This window comes from Anastrepha ludens, chromosome 5 (genome assembly GCF_028408465.1).
Source record: "Anastrepha ludens isolate Willacy chromosome 5, idAnaLude1.1, whole genome shotgun sequence".
Classification (NCBI taxonomy): Eukaryota; Metazoa; Arthropoda; class Insecta; order Diptera; family Tephritidae; genus Anastrepha; species Anastrepha ludens.
In genome coordinates this window covers 35,264,501-35,288,669 of record NC_071501.1, presented here as the reverse complement: position 1 = coordinate 35,288,669, position 24,169 = coordinate 35,264,501, and the positions used below count along the sequence as shown (strand labels likewise).

Here is a 24,169-nt window from a genome sequence, read left to right as displayed (position 1 = left end):
TTAAATCAATGATCAAAGGTTGCACAGGAGTGCCGAGCAGCCCTAAATGATATTAGCGTCGTATTCAAGGTCAGCCTTATTTGGGTTCCGGGACACAGAGATATTGAGGGAAACTGTAGAGCTGATGAGCTAGCCAGAAAAGGTACTGCTCTTCAACTGCTCCGTGATAAAAGTACCATTGGAATACCTATGGCCACGAGTAAACTAATAATAAAAAACAACATTACCCAAGAGGCTAATAGGTCATGGGAAGATGAAGATACATGCGTAACAGCCAGGCTACTATGCCCGCAAATAAACAAGAAAAGGACAAAGGAATTGCTTAGCCTCTCAAGAGAAGATATCTCGAAGGTCGTGGCTTGAGTCACCGGCCACTGGCTATTCGGAAGGCATTCCTTGAAACTAGGAGTATTCTCCCATGAATATTGTAGAAGCTGTAGAGATGAGGAGGAGGAAGAAACAATAGAGCACTTCCTTTGCAATTGTCCAGCCTTAGGTAAAATCAGAGCAGGTTGTCTAGGTAAACACTTTCTCAATTCTCTTACAGAACTATCTGGCGCGGGGATTAGACCAATCCTGCGCTTCATAAGAGCCTCAAAATGGTTTCATGAAACTAAATAAACAAGGTTCCCGTGTCGCACAGTGGTATCATAACGGACCTGTGAGGTGTAAGTGAGTTGGTCATACGGACCGACTACCACCATAACCTAACATAATAGGTGGTTCAATAAGCTTTGCGGTTCGAAAAGAGAGGACGTTAATAGTAGCCTAAATTTGTTTGTTAAGTTGGCAAACTCTTCTTCTTCTGGTATATGAAGTTTCATTTCAATCTATCAAGTTTACAAGTTTATCGTGCAGTGATGAAATTTTTATTTTTGGAAGGCTTAAAAGCAAAGGAAATTTATGAACGAATATTGAAAGTGTGGAAGGACTTTTCGCTATCAATACAGTAAAGGGATGGCTTGCTAAATTTAAACGTGGTCGTACAAGCCCGTAAGATGCTTGATGACGTCATAGATCATTACAGCTGTGGAAGCGTATTTTGCAGCCCTCTCAAATTCTCACTTCACCGATGAAACCCATAAATTGGAATCTCGTTGGAACAAGTGTATGATGGATGTTTAGGGAGACTACACTGAATCATAAAATGTATTTCAAGCCATAAAATTGTGTTTTGCTTATTGAACCGAAAAACGTATTGAACAACCTAGTATGTAAAAATTATAGTGCCGTACAATTTTAATAAATTTTCATCAATATCTTGCCGTTCTCAACAATTAGGCTTTCATGAATCGACTATTTGCCGGATTATACCTGCAGATGTGCTTATAATGGATTTTTAAATGATGTTCCTCTTCACATACAATTAAGTGCAGTTAACTGCCGTATTTTGAATAAAAATGTGAAACCCATAGAATAGAAGTTTTTACAAATTTAGATTTCGAAACAACATCAAGGCGCATCATGTGAATGACCCTTTATCTGTAGCTTTTTGAAACTGTAAAACTTCTACTTAGTAAATTTTTTTTTTCTTTAATTATTTACAAATTTTGTTTTGTGATGTGAATACACTTATCTTCATGATTTCGCTTGAATTGAATTTATTTTGTGTACTCGTTTCGGTTTCGTTTTAAATGAAACATGACCGGCGTTGTCGCTTAAAATTTAATTGCTATTTTTATTAATTTTTTTAATGGGTGTTTATTTAAAATTCTAAATAACTTACAAGTGCTATAGAGTAATAATAAATATAAATGTCTTAAATGTCGCTTAAAGCACACAATTTTTACGAGTTGAAGGTCACGGCGATTAATCACAAAGGGCTACTACGATTTAAACATTTTTAATAACAAAAGGTGTCGAAATTATTTTATGCAAAAAAAACCAAAGAGAAATAAAACAGCATTGGAGCAACTGGAAGCTATACACAGTGCAAAAAAAATTATTGCTTAATAAATAAACGCTTTTATGCACATACATGCAAATATACATACATATATGTTCATTGGTACATATGTGTATATGTGCACAAGCACAAAAGAAGCGAATTCATTGTCAGCCGAATGTTGAATCAGCATCAAAATTGTCATCATTGCCGTCATTATACTCATCAGGGTCATAATCATGCAAAGTTACAGTTTTTTGCCATGGAAAATCCCAACCTTTCCAATTCTCTGTCAAACAGCTGAAACATAATATTTTTTAACCACACCTGCCCCTCGCTGTATGTGCAAGTATGTTTTGTGTGTGTGTGTGTTCACATAAAAGAGAGAACACCTTAACATATCTTTTTCAATGTTAAAGCAATCAGAACCAAGTTCGCGTTTTTACGGCAAAAAATATAATAAACTTTTATAAGAATATAAAAAAAAAAAACAGAAAATATAATAATTTCAAGTTTGCTTCACATTCGCTTAAAGCTGAAATAAATTATGTACAGCTACAGCTGATCATAGTCAACACGCCTCTTAATCGACCATTTACCTATAGGCAATTTCAATTTTCTATGTTTTTTTTTCAAATTTGTTTATTTACTTCTCGTCTTTCGCATCATTTTGGTAATGAATTATCGTAACTTAGTTTGTTTACACACTTACGAATTGACCGGTTGCTTTGACGATAATTTAAAATTTGTTGTCGTTTTTTTTGTTGATTTTTTTGTAATGTAATATTTATAAAAAGTCTTGGTAATGAATTGCATGCTTAATACTAATTATTTATTAGCTCACGTTTATTGGCAAAGCAAATTCATTATTGGTTCAACTGGTTAAAAGGCTTTTAAATGTAAGTAGAGCTTTTCTATTTGGTTTAATAGACTTAAAAAAGGTGCTACTAAACTAATAAAAGGGCGTCCAATCAAATAATACGTAAATATAAAGGGTGTTTCAAAAGACGCGCCTAGATGTTGATTTAAAATAAAAAATGTAAAAATTTAGATTCTTCCAATTTTCACTATTTTTGTTCTAAATACGGCTCTTAACAATTTTGTCCATGCGGTAAAATACGCCAAACAATCGATTCATGAAATCCTGATAGTTGAGAACGTCGAGAAATCGAATATCGATGTTGAAAGTTGTTCAGCAACACTTTGCGCTACAACAGCAATATTCTCAACAGAACGTCAAGTTCTTGGTGTGCCAGTCCTTTTTCAATTTTTCTGTCCGTGACACAGCCAGTTTCTTGAAATCTTTTCAACGAACTTTGAATAGTCGACTCATTTGGACGAATATTTCTAACAAAAAATTACGAATTTTGCGATATATTGTTCTTAAAGATCGACCATTTTCATAATAAGTTTCAATAATTTTAAGCTTTGTTCTATCGTGTAAAATTGTACATCTGTCTACTTGACAAATGTGAAAGATGGCATAAAAAAGGTATCGTTTAGGAATTATTCACTACTGACATCTAGGCGTCGCATGAGTACCGATCACCCAGTGACTAGTGAACACCGTAGTGAGTTTCGAAATTGAATAGCGGGGGATTCCCATCACCTTAAGCGTTCTGTTTCTATCATATTGAGGCCACAGTGATTTTGAAATTGCACACGATGAGACCTCCATCTGTCTTGCGCTTTTTTAGAAGGAAATTGTGTAGTTTCCCCTTAACGACGACCAAGGGGATACCGATGTCTGAGAAGAGGACAACTGGAACCCCTTCCTGGCAAGCTCATCGGCAATTTCATTTCGCTCTATATTCCAGTGCCCAGGAACCCAGATAAGGGAAATGTTTCCTGCACGTTCGAGACGTTTGAGTTCTTCCTTACACGAGTTCACGAGAAGAGAGCTGCAATGCGGCGATGACAGTACCTTGATTGCAACTTGACTATCGGGAAAAATATTAATGTCTCCCTCCCAACAGCGATCCCGAAGCATTTTGCATGCCTGCAGGATGGCGAAGACCTCTGCTTGAAAAACGCTGCTTGTTTCCGGCAGTTTAAAGGAGACCGAAATGCTGGCTGATTTAGAGTAAGCCCCCGCTCCCACTCCAGACTTCATTTTGGATCCGTCAGTAAAAACACAGTAAAAACAGAGGTATCTATATCGGTACCGACTCTTCCCTCTTTCTAGTCTTGCCTGCTAGAAAATATATATTAGCTCTAGCACAACTCTCAAAACACAGTTTTCGGATGGAGAGGTCAGTGCAAATAACAGAGAAGGAAGGGGAGATCTGCTTCAAGATGCTACTATGCCCTACAGGAAGTTGTCTCCTTCAGTCGAATAGCACTCTGAGCAGCAATGGATTTAACCTGCAGATCCACAGGAAGTAAGTGCAGAAATACGTTGAGCGCAGCAGTTGGGCATGTTCTGCAAGCACCAGTGATACCCACACATGCAGTTCTCTGCACTCTCTCTAATTTAGTGGTGTTGTAGCCCTTCTCAAGAGCTACCCACCAAACTCGGCAACCGTATGTCAGAATTGGCAGAACCACTAAGTTGTACATCCAAAGTACGACGCGTGGCTTGAGACCCCATTTTTTGCCGAACATAGATTTACAGGCGTAGAAGGCTATATTGACCTTCTTAACTCGATTTTCTATGTGCAGCTTCCAGTGGAGCTTGGGGTCAAGTATTACACCACCAAGCTTGAAATTCCGTACAACCCCTATTGCAGAAGCTGTAGGGATACTGCAGAGAAAGAGACTGTGGAACACTTTTTCTGCAAATGTCCGGCTCTGGCGGCTAGGCGCTTGAGATTCCTTAGCGTGCGCTTTGGAGATGACTAATATAGATGAAATTCTCCAGCCTAGATCCTTTTTCTCTCCTCCGCTACATCAACAGCACTGGATGGCTGTAGACGGTTTTATCTCCTCCCTAAATCAGGTAGTGGTCCACATTTTGGTATCAAAATGGCACGTAAGTGCTACTTGTTGTGTACTTGGGGTACTCTTGCCATCTTACCTACCTACCTACATCTAGGCGTCACTTTTGAAAAACTCTTTATAAAATCTAATTCCAAAAGTAATTTTCAATTTTCGTTAAATCTTAAATGTAGCAGTTAAATATCACATCCACATGCGGAAATTGTACTTGTAACAGACTACGTTAACTTACTTTTACAGCTTTGCTGCGCTAACAGAAAATATTATGCTAACAGTGATAGCAGTATTAGAAATGTAAATGTATTTACTGTACACTTTGAGGCTCAGCCGAAGCTATACAAAGTACGGTAATTATACAAACTAATGACGCATTCAACCAATACGACGTTCTTCTATACCATCTACACATTTCTATATCTCAAGCAAACATTTTATTCTATTGACAGACAAAATCTGTGTAACGTACTTTATAATTTTATTTATTTATTTATTTATAACAAATTATACAATAATAAATTACAGTATAAATTAAGAAAAGCGACACTAGCTACGAGGCTTTCAGTCGTCTTTTTAATGGAAAAATTGTTAATTTATTTAAGTGGGATGAAATGAAATGTAAAAAATTATACTGATTAAAACTAAGCGGTTATTGTTATAGAAGAATAAAATAAAATAATACTTTAATCTACGCTAAATTAAATTTAAGATATCCTGGTTCCTTAAAAAATTGTATATTGCCACGATATTGTCATAGCTAAGATAATGCTCTACTTAGGTTAATGTTGTCAGCGGTTTCGTACTCCTTCGTTACTGGACATTGGTTAATCAAGTGCTCCACTGTGTTTGGACCGCCGCACAAAGGGCAGCAGGACGGACTTTTCCTGGTTAGGAGGTGTGAGTGGGTAAAAATTGTATGACCCAGTCTTAAACGAGTATACGGCTTCAAGAAATTAGGGGTCAAACTCACCGGATAGGATGGCGTTAGTCTCTTTGGATTTAATTTGTAATAGTGATGTCCTTGCGTTGTCCAGTCTGCTAAATCGACATTATGTCTTTCTTTCTTTATGGCGTTAAACAGGTCCGTTTTGCTTATAACTTTAAGCATAAGTGTAGGAGATTTGTTGACATTTTTAGCAGTCGTATCAGCTGCTTCATTTCCTGAGATTCCAGCATGACCGGGTATCCACATTAGTTTGATTTTGTGCGGTGCTGCAATAAGCGAATTTCTAATCGATGAAATAATTTTGTTCAAATTAGACGGTGACTTGATTGCTGTGATGCATGATTTGCTGTCAGAACAAATCATATATTTCCCTTTGTTTTTTTTTGCATACTCAACGGCTAGTTCGATTGCCAAGGCTTCAGCAGTGAATATTGCACACATTGGATAAAGAAGCCATTGTGATATTGCGGCTCCATCTTGGTTGATTACGGCCAGAGAGGTGTAGTCTGAAGTCTTAGATCCATTAGTGAAAATGAAGCTCCATCCAGATGTTCTATAACATTCAAATGTCTCCGAGAATGTAGCTCGATATACCGTGTTTGGTGTGTTTTGCTTAGACAAGCTAAGTAAGACGTCTTCAAATGATCTGGGTCTAATGAGCCAGCGAGGGAAAGTTTCAACGACTCTTTTCGCTCGGTAAAGAGTTATGAAATTCTCCTTGGCGAAAACGAGGGATCTTGATATGGATAATACAATAAAAAAAAAATTAGTTAAAAAAGTCAAACCGTTTGTGTTTTATTCAAAAAAAAGTTGAAGCGCTCTTACTGAAAAACGCTTTATTTATGCTGCTACAACAACAACAACATAAAGCTTAAATCTTTCCTATGCTCAAATACACTAAAATTTATGAATTTTATTTAAAATTTTTGAATTCATAATTTTTTTTTTGTAGCCGAGACAGATTTGCTCTACCCAAAGGACAACGATGAATGGTTCGTACGCTTTTTGCGTCCATGCAAATTTTATCCGGAGAGTGCGCGTGATTTGGTGAGTAAAATAAAGTTACAAATATTACAATAGGGGTATGCACGTCAAATCAGTATATGCGAAAAATTTAAAATTGTAAAAAATATTAGCGAACTTACTGCAATAGTTCGAAGTTATTGATACTAAAATTTTCAAGAAATGAACGATTTTCGAAATTGAATATTTTCGCTTACCGACTAATTTTGAAATATCTTTAATAAAACTAATTATTCAAATCATTATTTCCAGATCAAACGCTACTACTCCTTCAAACAGAAGCACGCCAATGTCTATGACGGCCTGGTGCCCAGCAAGGAAGCCAACATTTTCCAAAACAACATACTCACCGTTTTTCCGAATCGTGATCAATGCGGTCGTCGTATTTTGTTACTCGAGCTGGGCAGTAAGTAGAGTTGCAGTCTTTACATTTTATTGCTGAACTAAAATTTTTCTACTTCTTACCCCCTCAGAACGTTGGAAGCACAAGCAAGTCACGCTCGATGAAGTTTTCAAAGGCGCTGTACTCTTCCTGGAGGCAGCCATGCTAGAGCCGGAAACACAAATCTGCGGCGCCATTGTGATATTCGACATGGACGGCCTGAGTCTACAACAGACCTGGCAATTTACGCCACCATTCGCAAAGCGTATTGTCGATTGGCTGCAAGACTCAGTGCCGCTGCGTGTCAAGGCCATACACATCGTGAATCAACCGAAAATTTTCAATGTTGTCTTTGCGCTCTTCAAGCCATTCTTACGTGAAAAATTGCGTTCGCGCATCTATTTCCATTCCACCGATCGCGAATCACTGCACAAACACATTTCGCCCAAATGCTTGCCTGCCACATACGGTGGCGACTTGGAGTTGCAGCGCATCGACGGCGGCCAATGGTATGAGCTGCTGCTGCTGTGCGACAATGAGTATGTGGCGATAAACTCCTATGGCTACAAGAAGAAGTGAGTGCACAAAGGAGGGATGGGTGATTGTTTGGAAAGAATATAAGGATTGATTGAGCGAATTTTGTAAAAGTAAGAAATGCCGTCTGCACAATTTGGAGTAGTAGCAAATATTTGAATTGTATGAAGTGAAAAAAAAAACAAAAAAAAGATGGTTTTGCCAGTTTCTTGATATGCAGTAAGGAGTTATTAAAGGGTATTCAAAAGCGCTGGGTGCGATACGATAGGAGGTAAATATGACCAAACAGCACTTTTGTCAATAAATATTCTGTTACTCCGTTACTTAAGTGATATAATTATGAATTTGAAAATAATGTTATGCGTAGTGAAATTAAGCTATATTCGGCCGCTATACTATATATACAAGTGGCCTAAATGCAAAAATGCAGCTCAAAAACTATGCCTGTACTTATATACCTATTTAAAATATTATTACTTGTTAGTTGTTATTTTGTTTATGAATAATTTTTGGGTATCTTTAAAAAAAATATATAAAGCAAAACAAAAAAATTAAAAATAAATACAAAATGTATGCGATAATAGAAAGTTTTAAATAATTGTTTTCTGGGGTTAACAGGGAATGCAGACTTTTTTATTTTCTGCAAAATTTATTAAATTTCCAGAATTACTTATAGAGAGCAACACACAATTGGCATGAAATAAAAATACTCGCGACATTTAGTTTTTCAATGAAGGCAATAGATATTTTTTTAAATAAGATAAATATTTTATAAAATGTAAAAGGTTAAATATTTCATAAAATAATTATTATTATATTATATTTAATTCTTATTGTCCAATGCATTCCTAACTGTTAAAAATGTTACTTTTACCGTTACAAATATGACTTTACAGCAAATACTGTACTTAAAAATCGCATGCAACTTAAATAGTTAAAATAGTTTTTAAATGAGAAAGAATTGCTTGTTAAAAATCGACTTAAAATATATAAAAGTTGTCTGGACCTCAATCTAAAGCTGTGTTTTTTTTCTATTCGATTTATTTGATGCAAATGTTTACTATACTTCATCATGAATTCCTACAACTTAACCCTTTCGAACCGGAAAACAACCAGCGGGAACATTTCCAGTTTAGTGATATATCTAGCTTCAGTACAGGCCATGAAATTAGAAAATCTGAAAAGGAAGTCCACCACCAGTGGGGGGTGGGATATATGTGTCCCATTAGGTGTTTTGAGCGGGACCTTTAAATCCCATTAGGTCTCTATATCATACTAATAAATAAATACCAAATAATAAGTTGGATGTTTCATATCAACTAAAATAATGTATTTCATTTATTTTGAAAAAAAAAAATTTTGTGAAATTATATTTCATTCAGATATTATAGCAATCAACGCTTAACAACAGCTTAACAATAGCTTAACAACAGCGAAACAATGCTTGCGTAGTGGAACTTCACATTCTTCACATATTGTTTTAGTACGCCTTTCAACATTTTTGAGGCGACAGCCAGAGCATCGCCGTCTTGTGCTTCTTTCGATTGGTAGATGAGTAGCGGACTTTCCATAAGTCTTTTTCTTTTTGGAAATGTAACCAGACCTTCCACTGCGAATATCAGCGAATCAGCTCTTCTGCCAAAATTACTATAAAACCAATCGATGGCATCTTTTGACGACATATGTAGCTCTGAATATAAAATCGACGAATTCACAACAGACATCATCAAAAGTCGATAAAAAATTCTCTTCCATCACTTATTGGATTTTCGGTTCAAATCATATAAGCCGGCCATTTGATCTGCTCTATCGACTCCTCCCATAATTTCGCGATAAAACTGTATCATCTTAGGACATGGTGTAGGTATTATTTGGCCATCCCTCTGCTTTTTGCCTATGGTTGTCATCGTCATCACCGTGGCAGTTGCTTGGGAGGATAACTTCTTTTGTATCCAGCCATTTCGTGTACATTAGTCCAGAGCTACTTGTATTACTGAGTCAGATCGTTCGATATGTGAAGAAATGATGGGGAATAAATAAACCTAACGGGACACATAGATCCCATAAATAAAAATTAGGGAAATAAGACTTAGAAACTGAAATAATGCTACATTAATTAACTTACCCAACTACGGTGATCCAATTCGAACTTAGTTTTAGTAAAATCTACTATTTTTTACACTTATTTTCACTGAAAAAATCGAATATTCACGAGAAAATAGAAATAGATTCAAGCACAGTCACGTTTAGAAGCAAACTGAGCGACGTCTGTTTACTATTTTAGCATAAAAAAACACAGAACCGTTACCTGAACCTCAATTTTCAATGAGTTTTAATGGAAAATTTAGACTATAGTTATAAGAAAACTTTTGCGGACGTATGTGTCCCAATAGGTCTGAAAGGGTTAGCCTTGAATTAATCTTACTACGTAGTCATTAAACCAAAAATGAGCCTCATCGCTGAACACTATAAGTTGGCCTGAAAGTAGGTAAGTAAGTAGGTGAAATGGTTGAAGTGCTAGTCTGACACTCTTCAAGCAGCACTAAAGCGCCGTCTTGATACCATTATGAGACCTCCAACAGACAGATATCAACAGTCAGCCAGAGCTGTTGATGTAATGGAGAAGAATGATGGAATTTAGATTGGCGCGCTGCCCCAGGCTGTCGAAGAAAGGAGCGCCCAGTGAGCTTAATCGTCTAGCGCTGCCAAACCCGGACATTTACAGAGAAAGTGCTCTACAGTCTCCTTCTCCTAAAGGTCGCCACAGCTTCTGCAATGGAGGTTAAATGGTAACCTTAGCTTTTCCGCGTGTGTGCCGATCGTCCAATGACCGGTAAACACAGCTATGAGCTTGGAAATTGAGTGGCGAGGAGTCCAAAGGACTTTCTGAGTACTTCGTGTATCGTATTGGCGTCAAAGGGTTTTCGAAATAGCACATGAAGAAATTGAGCTCCAGCTTTTCTGCGCTTTCCTGAGAAATACTTTGTGAAGTTCCCCTTTAACAACTGCCAGGCGGATGCCGATGATCGGACAGGAGGTCTCTGAGGCCAATTCAGTCCCCTTCCTGACAAGCTCATCAGCAATTTCATTTCCCTCTATGTTCCTATGTCTTGGAACCCAGATCAGAGAAATGTTACCTGCACACCAAAGAGATGTGATCTCCTCCTTACAGGAGTTTTCTAGCTTCGTTCTGCACCATGTCGTCGTCAGAGCCTTGATCGTGGCTTGACTGACTATCCGAGAAAATGTTAATATCTCCCTCGCTCCCGCGATCCTTAAGCATTTTGTAAGCCTGCAGGATCGCTAAGACTTCTGCTTGAAAAACACTAACAGTATTTGACAGTTTAAAGGAGATAGAGAGGGCGATGAACAATTCTCACAGAGCCCCGATTTTCATTAGTTTATTATATTTTCTTCTTCATCTTGATTGATGCGATAACCACTTAAGCGATTTTGGCCAAGTTTAACATAGCGCGTCAGTCGTTTCTTTATTGTTGTAACCGACGCCAGTTGGACACACCAAATTAAGCCAAGCCTTTCTCCACCTGGTCTTTCCAACGAAGAGCAGACCTTCCTCTTCCTTTGCTACCAACAACTGGTACCGCAAGGACTACTTTCAGAGCTGGAACGTTTGTATTAAGCAACAGCAACAGCAATTCGGACGATATGACCCAGCCAACGTAGCCGCTGCATCTTTATTAACTGCACTATGTCTATATCGTGCTAAAGCTCGTACAGCTCATCGTTCCATCGTCTGCGATATTCGTGCAAAGGTCCAAAAATCTTCCGCAGACTATTTCCCTCAAATACTTCAAGTGACGCTAGATATTATCATCGTCCATTCTACTGCGCCGTACGATAAGACGGGCATGATCAGAGACTTATAAAGTGTTAGTTTTATTCGACGAGAGAGGACTTTACTACTCATTTGCCTACTCAGTCCAAAGTAGCACTTGTTGCCAGGAGAGATTCTTTGTTGGATTTCAAGGTAATGTCAGAATTCGTCCGAAAATATTACTTTTCTTTCTTCAATCCTCTTTGGTCCATATTTTGTGCAATTTTGCCCATAGGAAACGTTTTTGGCCCATTTCAACTGTCAGAAGTGGATTCTTGTCTGGCCGAGTGGCTGGTCCGACTTTTAGGAGATACGACTGATTTCTACTACATATTATTGTTGAAAATCACTCTCGCTATCTCCAGCTGCGTTAATTTGATTCTGAATGCTAATACTTTCAATGAGATGATCGTCCTTAATGGTGTTTTTTTCGGTCGCCCGGAACCAGCTATACATTTGAACTATCTGGTCTTCGCATATATTTTGAACGAAATTGCCCGCCTACTCTTTATATGTTACAAATAATTTCGGTCTATGAGTTAGTTCGATTCTAAAAATTAACAGTCAGCCCAAAAGAAAGGAAAGATGAAGAGGAGGGGTTTGGATTAGAGGAGGATGACGACGAAACCAAACCATTCCCAAAACAGTCGATTCTGTGTTACCGGAACGACCCGAATTTATATTCGCCCAAACAATGTCATATTGTTGTTGTAGCAGCATAAACATTCCCCATACATACATATATGGGGAATGCTGCTGAAATGACAGTCCTTGGCCGGATATAAATTCGGGTCGTTCCGGTAACGTTAAGCCGACTGTCGTGGGAAAGACTGTCATCGCAGCAGCTGCTACAACAACAGCAACAACAACCGAACGGTGGCTAATTACAATTGAGTTAACCGATTCAAGCTGCTGATGAAATTTATCAGATGTGTGATATTTAAAACTGCTAAACCTGCAGATGTAGCAAAAAAAAAGAGCCTAGATGTTTGAAGCTGAAGAGAAAGTGCTGAGATGATTCCACCTCAACCTCCAGCCAGCCTCTGCAGAAAGGACTTAAATCAATCACAAGTCTCACCGCATGGATACCTAACGGTCAATGTCCGGTAAAGATGCTCAGAAAATTGATATTCGACTTTGTTAGTCTTAGAACTTCGCTTCGAGTGTGCCCGATCTACCAGTAGCCAGAAGCATCTCACGGCTTTGCACGTTCACGCACTAAACCAGCACTCTCCGCGTAGCCGTGAAACCCATAAAGACATAAAAAAGGGGAACTCTTGTTAAGCCACACACAGAATATTTCGTTCTTTCTTAGAATAAATCAAACACAATTTAATACTTCATTTCTGAACCTTTATATCGGTGCTATATTGGTTTTACAATTTACGTACGTACACACTTACATAGTCTTACGAAGCCAATTCAAAATAGCACAACTTAGTTTGCGAAAAAATCCTAAATAAAATATACTCGTACAGATATAAATTGTTGGTGTAAATAATTGTTACATATTTTTTAAATATTGCTTATGGCTAAGTAAAAAAATATGATTTTCACTCAATAAAGTTAACGTTGAAATGGAAATCAAAATTTTGTGATTTATTTTTAATCTGAACAATTTTTATCAACACTTCAATAATTAAGTTTACAACTTAAATTGCAGCAAGGCACAATTGGTTTTAGATTTTTAAATAAAATTTGAATGGGTGAAAATCAGATGAATAACTTGGCTGTGTTTTCTGCAGATACTAAATTTCAAAATATGAGTTTGAAAAGTGCATATTTATGTAGTGGTGTTATATGTTTATGTATGTGTATGTTTCAAACATTTCTTAATCGTTCCTTCCTTTGAGCTGTGGCCAAATAAATCTAGTTTCGATAATTAAAAATTATACATATATTTCTTAGAGTAGAGTAAATTTTTATTTAGATCTACAACGAGGCTGGTATTTTTTAAATTTAAAACGAAGATGACAGTTCAATATAAGTATACACTTAGTCTTGCCATAAGTTCTGTTACAAGTAAAGTCCATTATACAGGGTGGCGCACGAATCGTGCTACAAAAACAAAACGTAATAACTCTTTCTGTGTGAGTAATCGGCTTTCTTTTTTTTTATTTTGCAGATTAGTATTTAGATTTACAAAAAATGGAGGCTTGGGATACCGAAAAGAGGATTTGGATAGTGCAGCGGAGTTAGCAGACGGTCATTGCAGCGGATAGTTCATGATGACTTAAACTTGTTTCCGTACAAAGTTCAAATCACAAGCAAATTAAACCCTCTGGATTTGCCTATTCGCCTGGAATTTTGCCAAAAAATTATTGAAATGGCCGAAGAAGACAACAACTTCATAAATTGCTTGTTTATGTCTGATGAGGCCCATTTTGATCTAAACGGCAATGTAAACAAGCAAAATTGCCGTATATGGAGTCAATCAAATCCGCAAATACTCCATGAGATGGAACTGCACCCAGAACGAGTCACAGTGTGGTGCGCAGTTTCATCAAGGTGCATTGTCGGGCCATACTTCTTCGAAGAAAACGGTGTAACAGCGACTGTAAATGGGGACCGTTATTTAAACATGTTGAAGGAGTTTTTTTATCCAGAACTGCGGCGAAGACGTATCCCTTTTAACAGCATTTGGTTCCAGCAAGATGGAGCAACTGCACATATAGCCAGACCGGTTATGGAGGAGCTCCAACGAAAATTTAGAAATAAATTGATATCCAGAAATTCCACTTTCCGCTGGCCCCCAAGGTCACCTGACCTCACTGCACCAAATTTTTTTTTATGGGGTTATCTCAAACAAGAGGTGTATAAAGCAAAACCAAGTAATTTGACTGAATTGAAGCAGTCCATCACAACAATAATTGAGGCGATCCCGACTTCAACCCTTCAGTGCGCAATGAACAATTTTCTCATCAGGTGTCGCATATGCGTGAATGAGCATGGAGGTCATTTACGTTCTATTATTTTCAAAACTAATTAGTTACATAAAATAAAATTGAATTATCTATACAATAAAAAAACAAAAAGTTAAATACATTGATTAGAAAAAAAGTTATTACGTTTTGTTTTTGCAGCACGATTCGTGCGCCACCCTGTAGATATAAAAGTATAATAATTTTTTTAAGGGGTTAGGGGTAGTCAGAATTTTCAAAACACTGGATTTTGTGTTTTTGCATTTTCTTAAAGTATGTCTTAAAAATATTGTGTGAAAATTTGAAGTGAATCCGACAAATACTTTTCGAGTTATTTAACAATTAACAAAGGGCGCTCGGGCGCTCCGGAGCGTTCGAGACCAAGTAGCTAGCAGCAGCAAAACGTTAAGAGGGAACACCACTGTGATTAAAAAAAAAAATCGATTTTGTTTTTGCATTTTCTTAAAGTAGATATATTCGAAAATATGTAAAAAAAAATGTTAACTTAAAATCTTGAAAATTGACGCAGTTATACCCAATACAATATATGCAGGTAGTGAGTTACAACGGCCAATGAAAACTTTAAACGCGTTTTTCTCAAAACGACTTTTCTGAACACGGTGGCCTCGATTTCTGAAAGACTTATGAACCGATTTTAATGTTTTTTTTTTTTTTAATTTTTGTACAGTTGTACCTCGGTTAACCGGGCCTCTACTAACCGGGTACATCTGTTAACCGGCATGCTGTGTGTTTGATTTTATATCTCTATTAACCGTGCTTTACCTCTATTATCCGTGCGGCGTATAATAACTTTTTTCAATTTAAGTGAATGTGCAAAGAAATAAAATTCGGGGATTCCCATTTTTTGTTTTTATGTAATAAATTTGTATCAAATTTCACTTTCATTCAGTCTGTAAGTGAAATTTGATCTCTTAACAGGTGCTTTTGTGAAAATGGCTCCATCAATAAGTAAACTGACAAAAAGAGCAAGAAAAGTTCTTTCAATTAAAGAGAAAATAGAACTGATTAACGAATATCGCAAGAACCCATCCGTTCATTTTTTATCTGAAAAATATGGTGTTGGCAAACAAACTGTACGAGACTTAATAAAAAACAAAGAAAAAATTTTGAAATATGAATCGGAAAGTGATTCAATTCACGGTTTAAAAAATAGACATACTCTGAAAAAATCCGAAAATCCAAAGGTTGATTTTGCAACATATGAATGGTTTCGACAAGAAAGATTTAAGGGATGTCCCATTACAGGTAATATTTCTCAAATCCAGACATCCACATAAACTGAAAATTTCCTGCAATTTCTAGGCGAAATGATTACTGAGAAGGCAAAATATTTTCATGGTAAATTAAACATAAATTCCGAGTGTAAGTATTCATCTGGTTGGCTGGAAAAATTCAAAAATCGGCATGGAATTCGTAGGCTGAAATCCACAGGAGAAAAGGAGTGTGCTGATTATGTGTCTGCAACGATGTTTGTGGAAGACTTAAACGAATACATTAAAAATGAACAACTTACAACTGAACAAATTTATAATGCAGACGAAACCGGTCTATTTTGGAAGTGTTTGCCCCAAAATTCGTTGGCGAGTGGTGATGAATATTCTATTGAGGGGTACAAAGAGTCCAAGGAAAGAATCACAGCTTTACTTTGTGCAAATGCAGCTGGGACTCACAAGTGTAAATTGATGATAATAGGAAAAAGTGCTAATCCAAGATGTTTAAAAAATGTTAAATACATTCCTGTAGTTTATAAGTCTAATAAGAGAGCTTGGGTAACACAAGAGCTATTTCTGGAGTGGTTTAACAACAATTTTGTACCAGAGGTAAGAGAACATTTACAACGCATTGGTCTCGAAAAGAATTGCAAAGTTCTTTTGCTATTAGACAACTGTCCAGCACACCCGGATGTAAATGCAATGATATCTGATAATGTTACAGTAAAATATCTACCACCGAATTGTACATCTTTGATTCAGCCTATGGATCAAGGAGCCATTCGGAGTTTCAAATGCCAGTACCGTAAATTTATCGTGCAAAAACTTGTGGATTCTAATAGTCGACACGAATTTGTTAAATCTTTGAACATTAAGTCAGCTTTATGGACAGCAGCGACTTCGTGGGATTCTGTAACCCCACGTGTTTTAAATAAAGTTTGGAATAACTTACTATCTCAAGATGATGAAAATGGTTCAACTTTTAGTATTGAGATACAATCAGATGTATTAATACCACCTGGTTTTACAGCTGATGCTATCTCAAAGTGGATGGAGTGCGATATTGATGTCGCACCGTTTGCTATTGTATCTGATGATGAAATCGTTAACATGGTCAATCAAACAGAAGAATATGAGCTTGAGTCAAATTCAGAGGAATCAGATGGAGGTAATACGGTAGAAACCCCCACATTAGCTCAAGCAATAGAGGCTAGTAGTGTTTTGTTAAAGTTCTTAGAAAACTATACTGGTACAGGTATTTCAGAACCAGACAAAATACAAGTGTATCGCATACAAAGTCATTTACTTAAGGAACAAATGAATTCTAAAAGACAAACTACTTTAAACGAATATTTTAAATTAATATAAATATGCATTTATGTACCTATATGTATGTATATGAAAGTATATTATAAAAACAGTAATAAGATATGTATCTGTATTCATAAGTATGTTAATAGATGCAAATTTACATGTTCTTTTTAAAAATAAATAAAAATAATAAAATTTTTGAATATGTATTTCAAAAAACCTCTTTCAACCGTGTTTTCGATTATCCGTGCTGAGCCCGGTCCCGAGCAACCCGGTTAATCGAGGTACAACTGTACATGTATTGGCTACAGTCTTACATAGCCGTTTTTAAAACGTACGACGACAGCCATTGAAGTATAGATTAAGAATTTTTTGGGTTTTTTGCTTTCAGATGATTTTTCACCGCTGTATCGTGGCCACCAGGGTGCATCAGTTTTTTATGGTGATCACTGTAACTTAAAAACCGCTTGGTAGATTTCAATAAAATTTATACTGCTTCTGAAAAGCATAAAAAACTCGTACCTGATCGAAGGATTTTTTTTCAAAAATTTCGATTAATTGTCGCTTTTTTTTCGAAAATCTGAAAAATATTTGCTGAGGCCGCCATATTGTTAATTTTGAAAAAAAGCTTCGAACAGGCACAAGATTATCTATTAATAAAATAAAACTAATTTCTCTTGTCCGATTGATTTCACATGAATCTCCAAGGACTTGAGAGGATCACCGCAAGGGACTTCTGGAGAAACGGGTTCCACACAAACAGCGATAACTTTTATAATTAATTTTTTTTTTTAATTCTGTCGAAACATGATTTTTTAATGCTATGTTTTTATTTTTGTAAAATAAAGCAATCGACAGCAAAAAAAAATATATTGAAAATCATCATTTTTTCGGGCATCTGCCTCTCTAACTCCTTAATGAAGTTTGTTTTATTATTTTTTTTAATTTTCATTCGAAATGGTCACCATTTGCTTTTCCACAATCCTTCAAACGATTAGGCAATTCAACTATTGCAGCACGCACGGTTTCCATGGATATTGACGTTGCTGCTCGAACCAAACATTGTTTGAGACTCTCGAAATTTCTGTGAAGTCGTCCAATGGATTCCGATCTGGTCTACTAGACGGCCAATCTTCTGCGGCTTTGAACCCAGGAAATTTGTTTTTTAGCCATTGCTAAGTGATTTTTGACTTTTAGGCTGGAGAAGAGTCTTGGTGGAACATCCAACGCTCTCTCTTGAAGAGAGTACTGCTCAATTGCTTCACCACGCCTTTTAAGACATTCACCTGGTACACTTTTGCTCCTGTCTTAACGCTGGTTTTCGCAGAAATGAAGAGATGTAACACCTTTTCAAGACACTGCCTACCAAACCATTGCGGAGGCCACGCTGAATCCTTGGAACAACATTTTTTGCGTCTTTAGAAGTTTTAGCATAGATTTAATCATTTTGCTTATTAAAACCTTCTTCAACAGTGAACATTTTCTCATCTGTGAAAAGAATATTTTCATGGCCGTTGGCCGCGTGCCACCGAAGAAACTGCTTGTATCTGTCGAGTCTAATTTTCTTCAATCGCATTGTCAAAAGATGACCAGTTGAGCGACGGAAGGCTTCCATGTGGAGATCATTTCTAAATAGTCTTGACTTGGAGCTGATCGATGCATTCTTTTCGCTGGACATGATTTTCTGCTTTCTGCGAATTATTTCTCAAACGGCTTTTATGGCTGCACTGGTTCGAACCACGCGAGGACGGCCACTTATTTTTCTGTCGATCGTTTGGGAATAACGATCAAAAAACGTTCTCGAAATATTAAGTTTTTTCAGGAATTCGTAAATCTCACCTGCACTTTTACCACACTTTTGTAATGCAATCACTGCAATGCGATTTTCCTGAGCTCCCCACTTCATAGTTAACAAGCGAAATTTGCCACAAAACTGAGTATAATTTATGAGTCGACAATGCATACGAACAAAAATAAAAATAACGGTATTTTTTTCTGCGAATTCGTTTCTCGCCGTATGCATTGTAAAATTTGTCACAAAATTTATGGCAAAACCAAGTATATAATTGGCGCTTTCACACTTTTTGGGTGTTTGGCCGAACTCCTCCTTCCATTTGTGGCGTGCGTCTTAATGTTTGGCCACAAATCGAGGGACCTGCAGTTTTAAGCCTACTCCAAACGCTAGATATATTTTTTATGAGCAGCTTTTTCATGGCAGAAATACACGCGGAGGTTTGCCATTGTCTACAGAGGTGCGCTAGTTATGAAAACACTTTTTTCTATCATTTGATGTTTGATGCCTACTGTGGGTTTCTAGCCCGAGTCAACCGAATGGCGATCATGCATAAATCCATTCGGCTACAGCGGTTTATAAATATTACATTCGTTTTTTCTGTGATGATAATTTGCTTTAGATCTAAGAGAATAATTGCACAATTCATAAAAAAAAATCAAATTAATAAAAATAATAATACTAAGTTTATATACGATCAAAAATGTAGCATTTTCTGCTATAAAAGAAACAAAATTGCAAGTAATGACTATTTGCTAGTAGCTCAAACTTTCCATACGCCAAGTCACATACAAAAGTCGTCTAAAAAATTAAACACTTAAATGTGTCTAAGATCTAAGTGGCCACAGCTGTGCAGGAATATTTTAAATTTAATTATTTTTCAATTACAAAAAATTGCAAAATTTCTCATTCGACTTTTAAAGTACTATCATTTTTTTAGGCACTCAATAGTGAGTCAAATAAAAATTATTAAATTGTGTTTAGCTTAAAAATTAATATTTGGTATAATTTCACCGGGAATATCATTGACGTATTAAATGTCAATATTTCAATATATGCGTGCTTTATAAACTTAGAATATAAAAGTGTATTATCTTTCATAAATTAGTCTAGAAAAATATAGTAGGGCGTAATTGTGTATGTAGAGACGTTGTGTACTTTTGTTTTTATAGAAAACAACATCGAGCCTGTGCTAAATAAGCTAGTTTAAAATTTTAATTTTCTATATAAATTAAAGGGTGTTTTTTGAAGAGCTTAAGAACGTAAAATGATAATAAAATAAATAATTGGCGCGTACACTTCTGTTAGGTGTTTGGCCCAGCTCCTCCTTCTATTTAGGGCGTGCGTTTGATTTTGGCCCACAAATGGAAGGAAGAGCTATAGTTTCAATCCGACTCCGAACGACAAATGGTTTTTATAAGGAGCTTTTTGATAGCAGAAATACACTCATAGTTTACCATTGCTTGCCGAGAGGCAACCGCTATTAAAAAAAACCTTTTCGATCACACTAGAATTCACTCTACCGAATGGTAGTCACGCACCAACACATTCAGCTACGGTGGCCATGATAATACAGATAAACAGAAATATTGTTGGAATGGATTTTTTTTTATTATATTCTGTTAGATAATTTCATGGCTTTTATTTTTCGGAAAATGAATCATACATATGTTCGCCGCTGTTGCGAGTTGCGTGGTCCATTCGATCAGTTTAATTTTTGACAATTTTTTTCACAAAATCTGACCGTATGGCGTCAATAGTGACTTGACGTCTTCACGACAGTCGGCCCTACGTTACCGCAACGACCTGGATTTATATCCAGGCAAGAACTGTCACTCCAGCAGCATTTATAGGGAATGTTTATGCTGCTACAACAACAAGAACAGCATGATGACTTGAATATTGCAATAAATCGATTGTTAGGCACGCTGTAAGGCAAGTTGCGCCGTCCTGTTGGAACCAAATGTCGTCAATGTTTTACTGATTAATTTTCAGAAACAAAAATTCAGGCAACATGGCTCGATAGCGCTCGCCATTCAGCGTAACGACAGCTCTATATGCATTTCGAAAGAAATGGAGTTAGTGCTCTATAAACTACGCGAACATATTTCTTTTTTCGAAATAAATTTCCACAATTTAAAACGTTATTTTGGCGTTAAACGCTTTATGATGACTTGCCAAACTTTATAACCTAGACAGGTGGAGGCGTTAATTGGATTAACGACTTAATTCAGAATTATCTCGGGAATTAAGTGTAACCAATGCGGATTGACAACTAGACTTAATTCTCTTAATTTAGCGGATTAGGGGAATTTTCGATGGCAATATTTCCATAAAATGGCAGTTAACCTCTTGAACGACAATTTATTTTCAATCATAATTGATCTTTTTAAGAGAAGAACAAAAAAGGGTGAATACAATGCTCCTTTCCACTGCCAACACGCTCGAAATTACATTAATTGTTTTGATATCTCAGACCAGATGGAGAAATGGCAATTTAAGATTTTTTTCAATAAATAATTATTTCTTGGTATCAGGGCCTGCGTGTGTAGACTCCATATGGTTTCGGGCACGAAGACGGAACTTCGGAACTTCCTTTAAGTTGCTATCTTAGCAGTATCCACTGTTTTTGGCACCTAAACACGACCTGATACCCATAGTTTCATTTTGGAAGGAAATTTGATGTCAATGGAGCAATTCAGAATGCATTCAGGGAGATTTGACGGATATTTTCTTTACCGATGGGTCCAATAATAAAATAGAGTCTGGAGCCGGATGATACTTAAACGATAGTAATAAGTATCACTATGCTATGGAGGAAATGGCAACTGTTTTCCAAACGGAAGATTTTGCCATCCTGAAAGTAGCCGAATGGATAATCGAGAGGAGATGGAGCGGGAAACAGATTGGAGTTTTCAGTGACAGTCAGGCCGCACTGAGAGAACGCGAAGCAAGAAACAAGGATTGTTCAAGAATGTAAGAAGAAGCTTAATTCTGTCGCAAGACAGAATAGGCTTGTACACTCCGGTGTTCAAGGAAACGAAATTGCCGATGAATTGGCCAACCGGGGATCAGCGGTTCTCCCACAAGGGCCAGAGCCAATAATCGGAATCTGTTCAGCAGGAATAATTCATGATTCGTGAATTGGATCAGCGATTATGTATGCAATTTACATAAAGAGCGATGATCCGGTCTAGAACGCTGCAGAACTGCAAAGTGTTTTGTGACAAGTCCGAACAGAAAACTGTCAAATTTTCTACTAAAACTTAGAAGGAAAGACGTTCGGTTGATGGCCGATATTATTGTAGGACACAACCCATGGGGTCAACATATGACCACCATTAGAAGCATTGAGGACCCAGTGTGCCTGTATTGCTTGTGAATGTCCTGCCTTTGCTAGAGCATGGCTACGAGTTTTGGGTTCCGATGTCGTGAGAATGAGTAATATTCCTTCTCTAAAAGTGAAGGATATTTACAGATTTACCAAAGAATCTGGAAATCTCTCACAGGACTAACTATCTCTGTCTCTGTGTCTAGTCCTTCCTATCCCTTTCTCTGATACTTTTCTCCTTCCCACCTTGACTATCTACCTTTTTCCAGAGCTTTAAATACAATGAGCTTTTTAGCCTGAGCGTCTTAGGAGCCACCAAATCTTTTGGTGCTCCTTGGCTCGACCAATTTAAATTTCATTTTTCAGTATCAGGGCAGCTAACACTCGTAATTTTTGCCTGCGGTCCATCTTTTACTAACAAAAATATTCAATAAACTCTTTTATAAAAGCCACAGGATGGTTTGAAAGGGATCCCTTGGTGTAAGAAAAAAGTTCCAGTGGTATCACCATGGATCTATGACAGGTCTAAGTGTGCCATTTTGGCACCCACCAGACCTACCTACCTACCTACTTTCAATAAGCAAATCAGCTATTCACTTATACGCGTAACAACCCTCTGTCACACTACAATTTTTATCAGAATTAACTGCGCCGGTAATCCCGATTAACGCCGCTGCCTGTTTAGGCTATTACTAAACAGAAATGTCAACCTACAGTTTGCCAATCTCAGCTGTCAAATCATAGTTATCGATATCGATAGTTCTCATGCAGCTAAAAAAACACCCTTTATCAATTTAAAAAATGTTACAATTCTTAATAATCTATCGGAATGTCAATTGGATATCGAGAAACCTAACTGGGCAAGCTGTGTTTGCTACACTTTCGTTTGTTGTTTTCCAGCACAATCTAATTCGGCTTAATTTCTTGATTTCGAGGTTTCTATTATTATTTTATAATATTAATTCCACAATTATTGTGCATTCATATTAACATAAAAGCGTTGTGTGTTTATAAAAACCAAATAAAAGCAATAAAAAATGTAGATAATACTCAATTCGGCTGCTGCAATGCAAAATATTTAACCTAAGCTATAATTATATACTTGTAGATAAATGGAATATTGTTGCACACACACACATATACATAATGTGCAATATATTGTACGTATATGGGTGATTGTATTGCCATTTCAAATGTGTACAACATTTTGTATGAGTAATATACGTTTCGCGATAGAAATTGTTCAAAACAATTTGAGCATTTTTTACATTAACTTTTTCTCTCTTAGTTGCTTATAAGATACATTTACTTGTTGTTGGTTTTTGTATTGTTTTAATTTTAGAATTACACATAAAGTTAAACATCCCTTTTTGATTCATTCGCTACCGTCTCGCAACAACATTTCTAGCTGCCTTTGGTGTAGTCTATCAGATACATTGTTTTTCGTCTTCTTTGCTGGTTTACTGGTTTCAAACCAGCTACATATACATACATCTACTCGCACTCGTATTTGTTCGTCAGACAAATACAAAAAAAAACATAAATTAAACAAAACGAACTTGATTTGCCATGCGTCAAAAATAATTTTTGTATTTAAAGTTGAAAATTCGTTGCTTCCGACTGTCTGGTCGCCGCCGTAGATCGCTTGCCAAAACGTAGTGGCGACGGACGGCTATCACTGCGCATAGACTCATCCTCCAATTCGGCCTCTGCGGATGTTGTGCTGCCACCACTACCACCACCGCCGCCAGTGCAGCAAAAACGATTCTGTGCTAAGCGTATGCTACGTGTTAGATCGATAGTATCGCCTTGTTGACGTAATTCAATTTCGGCTATGCGCTCCATATGTTTCCACTGACGTACGGCCAACACAAATGCATCGGTTACGTTGCTCGCCGCTTTCGATGATGTTTCAATGAGACTACTAATGCCATTGTCGCTGCACCATTGCTCCACTTCTTCGTAGTTAACTTGACGGTATTTTGGCGCCATGTCAAGCTAAATGTATGTATATAAAAAATATGAAATAAATTGATAAATACT

The 24,169-nt window shown here is 36.9% G+C and overlaps 3 protein-coding genes across 5 annotated transcripts in view; 2 read left to right on the top strand and 1 right to left on the bottom strand.

Moving 5' to 3' along the window:
• Positions 1 to 8,721, top strand: part of LOC128865398 (alpha-tocopherol transfer protein-like) — a 42,120-nt gene extending 33,399 nt beyond the window's left edge. For all 3 annotated transcript variants that reach the window (XM_054105734.1, XM_054105733.1, XM_054105736.1), the window contains 3 exons: positions 6,718 to 6,812; positions 7,041 to 7,194; positions 7,262 to 8,721. In XM_054105734.1, the coding sequence (XP_053961709.1) occupies positions 6,718 to 6,812; positions 7,041 to 7,194; positions 7,262 to 7,749 (737 nt within the window). In that variant the 3' untranslated portion in view covers positions 7,750 to 8,721. The remainder of the gene's footprint in view (positions 1 to 6,717; positions 6,813 to 7,040; positions 7,195 to 7,261) is intronic.
• A 7,067-nt stretch (positions 8,722 to 15,788) lies between these two features.
• LOC128864628 (jerky protein homolog-like) lies at positions 15,789 to 17,060 on the top strand. The gene has a single exon (XM_054104387.1). The coding sequence runs from the start codon at positions 15,789 to 15,791 to the stop codon at positions 17,058 to 17,060; it is 1,272 nt and encodes a 423-aa protein (XP_053960362.1).
• Positions 17,061 to 17,294: 234 nt separating this feature from the next.
• The window catches only part of LOC128865450 (ras-related protein Rab-9B), a 29,942-nt gene continuing 23,067 nt past the window's right edge, over positions 17,295 to 24,169 (bottom strand). The window contains exon 4 of the mRNA XM_054105843.1: positions 17,295 to 24,124. Within this exon, the coding sequence (XP_053961818.1) occupies positions 23,720 to 24,124 (405 nt within the window). The 3' untranslated portion in view covers positions 17,295 to 23,719. The remainder of the gene's footprint in view (positions 24,125 to 24,169) is intronic.

Excerpts from the sequence above, each read along its gene's own strand:
- LOC128864628 (XM_054104387.1), top strand. The coding sequence starts at position 15,789 with ATGATTACTGAGAAGGCAAAATATTTTCATGGTAAATTAAACATAAAT.